The 7,128-nt window shown below is 42.9% G+C and overlaps 1 protein-coding gene across 1 annotated transcript in view; it reads left to right on the top strand.

Annotated features, from left to right (window-relative positions):
• The window catches only part of Mta3 (metastasis associated 1 family member 3), a 130,064-nt gene that overhangs the window by 53,417 nt on the left and 69,519 nt on the right, over positions 1-7,128 (top strand). The window contains exon 8 of the mRNA XM_005360744.3: positions 6,546-6,648. Coding sequence (XP_005360801.2) covers positions 6,546-6,648 — 103 coding nt within the window. The remainder of the gene's footprint in view (positions 1-6,545; positions 6,649-7,128) is intronic.

Genomic DNA, 7,128 nt, shown 5'->3' with positions numbered 1-7,128 from the left:
GTGTGTGTGTGTGTTCCACACATGTGTGTGTATGACTATGGGGTGCAGTAGGCCAGGGGTCAGCATTAGGTAATGTCAGGGTCTTTTACTGAGCTGGAGCCTGCTGATTTCACTGGACTGGCTGGCATCAGGGGCCAGGGATCACCCAACCCTCCTCAGTGCGCATCACAGGCATGCACTACTGTGCCCAAATCCTGTTTTCCTGTGGGTCCTGGGGATAAAAGTGAGATCCTTGTGTTTGCATGTCAAACACATCACTCACTGGGCCACCTCTCAGGCTCTGGCTGTTTTCAAGGTTTAGATGGTTAGTGTGTGACGGGTGTGATGGCTCATGCCATTAAGTACTTGGGAGCAGAGGCTGGCTGATCTGTGTTAGTTTGAGGGTAGCCTGGTCTAGAAGTGAGTTCCAGGCTAGTCTAGCCAAGGCTACATAGACCCTGTCTTAAAAAAACACAAAAACAAAAAAATTTTAAAAACTTAGTTAATGTTGTTGAACTTTGATCTAATGTGTGGTTCATATTTATTCCTATTTTCCCTCTGATTCTCTGTATCCCCCAACCTCACCCCTCTGGAGGATCAGGACCTGATGTGTATACTAGGCAACACTCTATCAACTAAACTCTATTTCCAGACCTCTGTCTTGAGATTTGTAAATGACTTTAAGCTATCTAGCTCAGCAGGCAATGGAACCTAGTAAGCAGTTACATTTTGGTGAGAATTTGACCGATCTGTATAGCCAAGAGGTTCACTGTTATAAAGTTTAAAAAATCTTTTATTAGATTTATCTTTATGTGTATGCATGGATCATGTGAGTATGTGTCACATGTGTGTGGTTGCCTGAGGGGTCAGGAGAAGACATAGGGTCCCCTGGAACTGGAGTTACTGGTGGTTTTGTGAGCTGTTTAATATAGATACTGGGAACTGACTGGGGTCCTGAAAGGACAGGAAGTGTTCCTAACCACTGAGCCTCCTCTGCCCCGAAGGATCATAACGAAGCAGATCTTTGTAGAGGGATGTGATTTTTGCTTGGCTTGTTTTTAAAGTTACTGTGGTTGGCTTTATTTCTATTTATCTTTTACTTAAAACACCGCATTTGTAGATTTTAGAGCAGTGGTTCTCAACCCGTGGTCGCAACCATTTTAGGGGTCTAGCAACCCTTTCATAGAGGTTGCCTAAGATCATCTGCATATCATATATTTACATTATGATTCATAATAATAGCCAAAAAGCAGCAATGAAATAATTTTAAGATTGGGGGTCACCACAACATGAGGAACTGTATTAAAGGGTCGCAGCATTCGGAAGGTTAAGAACCACTGTTTTAAAGAATACTGCTCTTTAAAATTTTTGTTACATTTTTATTTAGGGTGTGTTTGCATGTGTGTGCTTGTGTATACATGCCAAATCTGTGTGCATGAATCAATTTCATGCACAATTGGTCAGAGAACAATTTCTGCCTTGCACATCCTGGGGGTTCAAATTCAGGTTGTCAGGCTTGGAGGCATGTGCTGTCCTGGGTGCTTTTGTGTGTCTACTTGACACAAGCTAGACTCATCAGAGGAAAGGGCCTCAGGTGAGGAAATGCCTCCTTCAGATCCAACTGTAAGGCCTTTTCTCAATTAGCAATCATGAGGGAGGGCCCCGTCCACTGTGGGTGGTACCACCCCGTCCACTGTGGGTGGTACCACCCCTGGACTGGGTTCTATAAGAAGATGGGTTGAGCAAGCCATGGGAAACAAGCCAGTAAGCAGTACCCCTCCACAGCTTCGGCATCAGCTCCTGCCTCCAGGTTCCTGCCCTGTTTGAGTTTCTGTCCTGACTTCCTTCAGTGATGAACAGCAATGCAGAAGTGTAAACCAAACAAACCCTTTCCTCCCCAACTTGCTCTTTGTCATGGTGTTTCATTGCAGCAATAGAAAGCCTAACTGAGACATGTGCCTTCATCTGCTGAGCCATCTCACTGGCCTAACATGACATTTTAGAAATATCAAAATGAAGAAGTCTTTTGGATTCTTCTTGGGACCTATGGCATGTTCCCGGTGTTCTTCTCATTGTAACTGAGCAGTCAACTAGATGCGTGGTTGAAAGAACCTTTGTTTTCTTCCTTTCTTTCTTCCTTCCTTCCTTCCTTCCTTCCTTCCTTCCTTCCTTCCTTCCTTCCTTCCTTTCTTTCTTTCTTTCTTTCTTTCTTTTTTTATTTTTTGTTTGGGTAGCCCTAGCTGTCCTAGAACTAGCTCCATAAACCAGGCTGGCCTCGAACTCATAGAGATCCTCCTGCCTCTGCCTCTAGAGTGCTGGAATTAAAGATGTGTGCCACCACTGTCTGGCAAGAACCTTCTTTCTGATTACTATCTGCTAGGGGAAAGGACCTTAATCACTAACAGACATATAAAGTCATGAAACATGAGCCTGGTGTGGGTGTATGCTTGTAAACCCAGCCCTTGTGAGGCCGAAGCAAGAGGGTTGTGTGTTCCATCCTGAATTACATGGCAAGACCATGCCTTGAAAAATAAATCAACAGACAAGTATGAAACAAACTGCAGACATTGGCACCACACAGCAGTGTTGACAGTGAAGTACCTAGCTGCAGGACAAATATACAGTAGAAAGCAGTATATTTGAGAACCTTTGGGCTGCAATTGGAGCCTTCTGAGCCTGTTGACAATCTCCAGTGGGTGCGTTTGACCAGTGGGCAGATCGCAATCTGCATTGGAATGGGATGCGAAACTGGAGTAATATCTTGGGTAGGTGGCTGCAGCAGCTTGTCAGAATTCACATCCTGATGGACTCAAGAAGCCGATTGTGGTGTATGAGGCTCTCCATCCCTTAACAAACACTTTGTATTTGGAATGATGAGTTTGAAAAATGAAAGTAAAGATTAGATTTTAAATATTTCACCTAATTTAAATAGATCACCTATTCCATTGAAAAAATATGTCATGTAGGAAAGTTAAAATTAGAATTTGAAGAAAGAAGTCTGTTCTATAGATGATATTTTTAATTGTTAAACGGTTAAACTGAGATTGACCCTGGATGCCCAGATTTGGGTAAAACGTGGGTAATAGGTCCTAATTATAATCTTGGGAAATAGTTCAACCCATCTGACTAAACCTTTCTTTCTCTTTAAAGAAAGAGTATGTGGGCCGGGCGATGGTGGCGCACGCCTTTAATCCCAGTACTTGGGAGGCAGAGGCAGGCGGATCTCTGTGAGTTCAAGACCAGCCTGGTCTACAGAGCTAGTTCCAGGACAGGCTCCAAAGCCACAGAGAAACCCTGTCTCGAAAAACAAAAAACCAAAACAAAACAAAGAAAGAGTATGTGGGCCAGGCAGTGGTGGCCGTTGATCCCAGCACTTAGGAGGCAGAGGCAAGAGGTTCTCTGTGAGTTCAAGGCCAGCCTGGTCTACAGAATGAGTTTAAAGACAGTCAGGGCTACACAGAGAAATCCTATCTCAGAAAACCAAAAAGAAAGAAAGAGTATGCGGTTGTGCCTTTGACATTGTGATGAGTGGGTGATGTGCCCGTCAGCCATGGACTTCAGGGGAGGCTTCTCTTTTGAGGCTGAATAATTAATTTGTGCATATTTTGTTATGCGTTTTAAAAACTAGATTGTCTCACCTTTAATCATGAAATAGGAAACTATCAGCAGATAGTGTAGCGACAGCGTCCTTCCCCACAGGCTTCCTGCAGTGCTCTGGGAGTTTAGGAGAAGCTAGGGGTTCCAGAGGAGCGCCTCCATCCAGGAGGCTGATTCTGTGGCCCTAGAACCTGTACACTGCTCCACTATGGAAGAACCACATAGACAGCTTGACTCTGCAAAGGGAAAACACTCTTGCGCCTTGGGTTCGATTTTCTTTTTTCTTTTTTTTTTTAAATTTATTTATTTACTTATTATGTATACAATATTCTGTCTGCATGTATGCCCGCAGGCCAGAAGAGGGCACTGGACATCATTACAGATGGTTGTGAGCCACCATGTGGTTGCTGGGAATTGAACTGAAGACCTTTGGAAGAGCAGGCAATGCTCTTAACCGCTAAGCCATCTCTCCAGCCCCCTGGATTCGATTTTCAATTCCACTGAAACTCTGCCAGAAATCACCATCTCATTGGCCTACAGGGGCTGGGGTTTAACTCTGCCACAATCACCATCTAGGCCTACAGAGGCTGAGATTTAAGGAGATAAAGATCAGCCGACCTCCTTCTGGCAGGTGTGGCCCTCCTGTTTACTTATTTCAATGCTCCAAGGACAAGTTCCCCAAACCTTGTTACTTTCTTCTCTTGCCCTCTCTTTCTCCGATGATTGAATGTGGGGCCTCACACATGCTAGACAAGCTCTCCATTGATGTATTACACCCCCAGCTCAACCATGTCGTTTGTAGTGGCTAACTTTGTAGAACGTAGGTCTCAACGCTGTGTGAGAAGCAGGTGGGCTTAGATAGGAATCTCATGTTGGGAACAGCAAAAAGCTGAAGGCTAGTGCCAGCTTGAAGCCCTAGTATCCAGGAAAGGACTTCACAGTTTGGTTTGTTTGTTGAGCAGAATCTTGCTGTGTAGCCCTGGCTGTTCTGGAACTTACTATGTAGACCGGGCTGGCCTGGGCCTCACAGAGATCCACCTGCCACTGCCTGCCCAGTGCTGGGAGTAGTGGTGTGTGCCACATGCCCAGCCTCAGTTTTAACTTGAGACTGGAGCTGAGTTAGTAATGGGCAGGGCCACACCTTGGTCAAAGTGCTTAGCTGTGCTTAGCTGTGGCCCTCTACTTAAACCATCTCATGTCAGGACCGTGAAGATGGACTTGGAGGGGTGCTGGATCTCTGCCTTCCTCCCAGCGTGGTCACATTAAATAATATTCTCCCTTTAAATTTGAGTATAAGCAGATATACACTGCTGACATATAGAATAATTTCCAACAACAGGACAAGTTTGTCCCCTAGGGAACATTGGCAATGTGTAGACATTGTTGTCATTTGGGGGAAGGGAGTAGATAGGTGGTATTCTATAGGCTCACCTTAGATAAAGTTCCCTGATCCTGCCAAACAAAGGAGAGCACAGAATGTATTCAGCCCCAGTGTCAAGTGTCTAGCTTGAGAAAACCTTCTATAATGGCTTTTTGGATGTTGAAAGTGTCCAGTCAGTGTCAGTTATTATTTCTATGATAATAGGACTTAAACTTTCAAATATATTGATTTTTTTTTGAGATGGGGTCTTATGTGGCTTAGGTTGGCTTCTTCTTGCCTTCTTTATCTCTTAGGAGCTGGCAAAACCATCAGACCTGATTGTATGTGGTTCTGGGGATAGAACCCAGGGTTTTGAGCACGTTAACAAGCATGTCACCCACCAAGCTATGTCCCCAGTCCCTATTTCTATACTTTTATCAACTCTTTCTTTTTGTGGCATTGGGGATCAAACTGAGCTCAGCATTGTTTGGTTTACTGTCGTTTTATATTAGAGTTAATCCTATTTCCTAGCTTACTACTATTTGACTAGTAGATTAATAAAATAATTTATCTGCTCCTAAAAATAAGTTCTTATAAATTAATCCTATGAGAGAGTTGTACAAAAATGCTATCAGAAAGACCTAACACTTCACTGTTTATTCAAATCATCTTTCCTTTGGAAGTTCTAATAATTATATAAATATACTGTCAATGTTGTTTATATTTCTTATTTTCCTTATATTTTCTTTGGAATCTCCATTGAGCTTCTTAAATTCATATTTATGATGCTATTCTAGTAACTTATTATTCCTTTGATTCATATCCCAGTATATCATCCAGAGTTTTTCAAGCATTATTCAACAGAAATGATGATAAATGGTATCCTTGAGTGTTTCTGATTTAAATATAACATAAAAATGTGGCAGCTGATACAACTAAGATGAATTTTACATAGAAAGCAGATAATTCCAGTTGTCCTGGAAAGGGCTTCCAGGATGTGTAATGCATCATTGGTCCTTCCACATGAGAGGACCTGGGTGCTTGTAAGGAATATACTGAAGAAGTGGTTGGCTGTGTAAGCACATTTCTGGATCTATGTTTCTTCAACTTTATGTGACAAAAAGAAGTGGGAAGCTATACAGTCTTGCAATTAGTTTTCTGTGGTTAAGATAGAGCCTCATTGTGTTGTCCTGGCTCCTCTGGAACTTGTATCCCTTCTCTTTCTCTACCGCCAAGTGGGATTATAGGAATGCATCACCACACCTGGCCTTGGGTCTCAGGAGATGCTGCTGATGCTGATGCTGGTGCTGATGATGCTGGTGCCTGGGGCTGATGATGCTGATGCTGATGTTGGTGCTGATGATGGTGATGATGCTGATGCTGATGTTGGTGCTAATGATGCTGGTGCTGGTGCTTGTACCAGTGCTAGTGCTGATGATGCTGATGCTGGTTTGCTTGTATCACCATCTCTACACACCTGCTACCAAAGGGTGCACCCAGATGTGATTACTGTTTTCCTGACTTTTGAGCATCTAACACACTGGTGACCATAATCATCAACCATATGCCACAGTGTAAACAACAATCCCTTTCCTTTGTTTCTGGACAGGAGACTCAGATGAGAGGGAACAATCAAAATTGGAAGTTAAAGTTTGGGATCCCAATAGTCCACTTACGGATCGACAGATTGACCAGTTTTTAGTTGTAGCCCGGTGAGTATGCCATTATCCAGTCAAGTCTTTTTATAAAACAACTTACACTTGTGTATAGTTCCTTTTTTAAAAAGATACTATTTTATTTTACATGTATGATTATTTACCTGAATGTATCTATATGTATTATATGTGTGCCTTTTACTTTTGGAGACCAAAAGAAGTTATTAAATTTCCTAGAACTAGAAGCTACAGACATGTGTGATTTACCACATGCGTACTGAAAATCAAATTCAGGTCCTCTGTAAGAGTGGCAGTCTCTACAGCCCCCTATTTCCTTCCTTCCTTTCTCCCTTTCCCCTTCTTCCCTCCATCCTTCCTTCTTTTTATTTTTTATTTTTATTGTTTATTTTTAATTGGATTTTAGAGACAGAGTTTCTGTGTAGCTTTGGGGCCTGTCCTGGAACTAGCTCTTACAGACCAGGCTGGCCTTGAACTCACAAAGATCCACCTGTCTCTGCCTCCCGAGTGCTGGGACTA

This window comes from Microtus ochrogaster, linkage group LG3 (assembly GCF_000317375.1).
Source record: "Microtus ochrogaster isolate Prairie Vole_2 linkage group LG3, MicOch1.0, whole genome shotgun sequence".
Taxonomy (NCBI): domain Eukaryota; kingdom Metazoa; phylum Chordata; class Mammalia; order Rodentia; family Cricetidae; genus Microtus; species Microtus ochrogaster.
The sequence above is the reverse complement of the archived record's forward strand: the minus strand, read 5'-3'. Positions and strand labels throughout refer to the sequence as shown.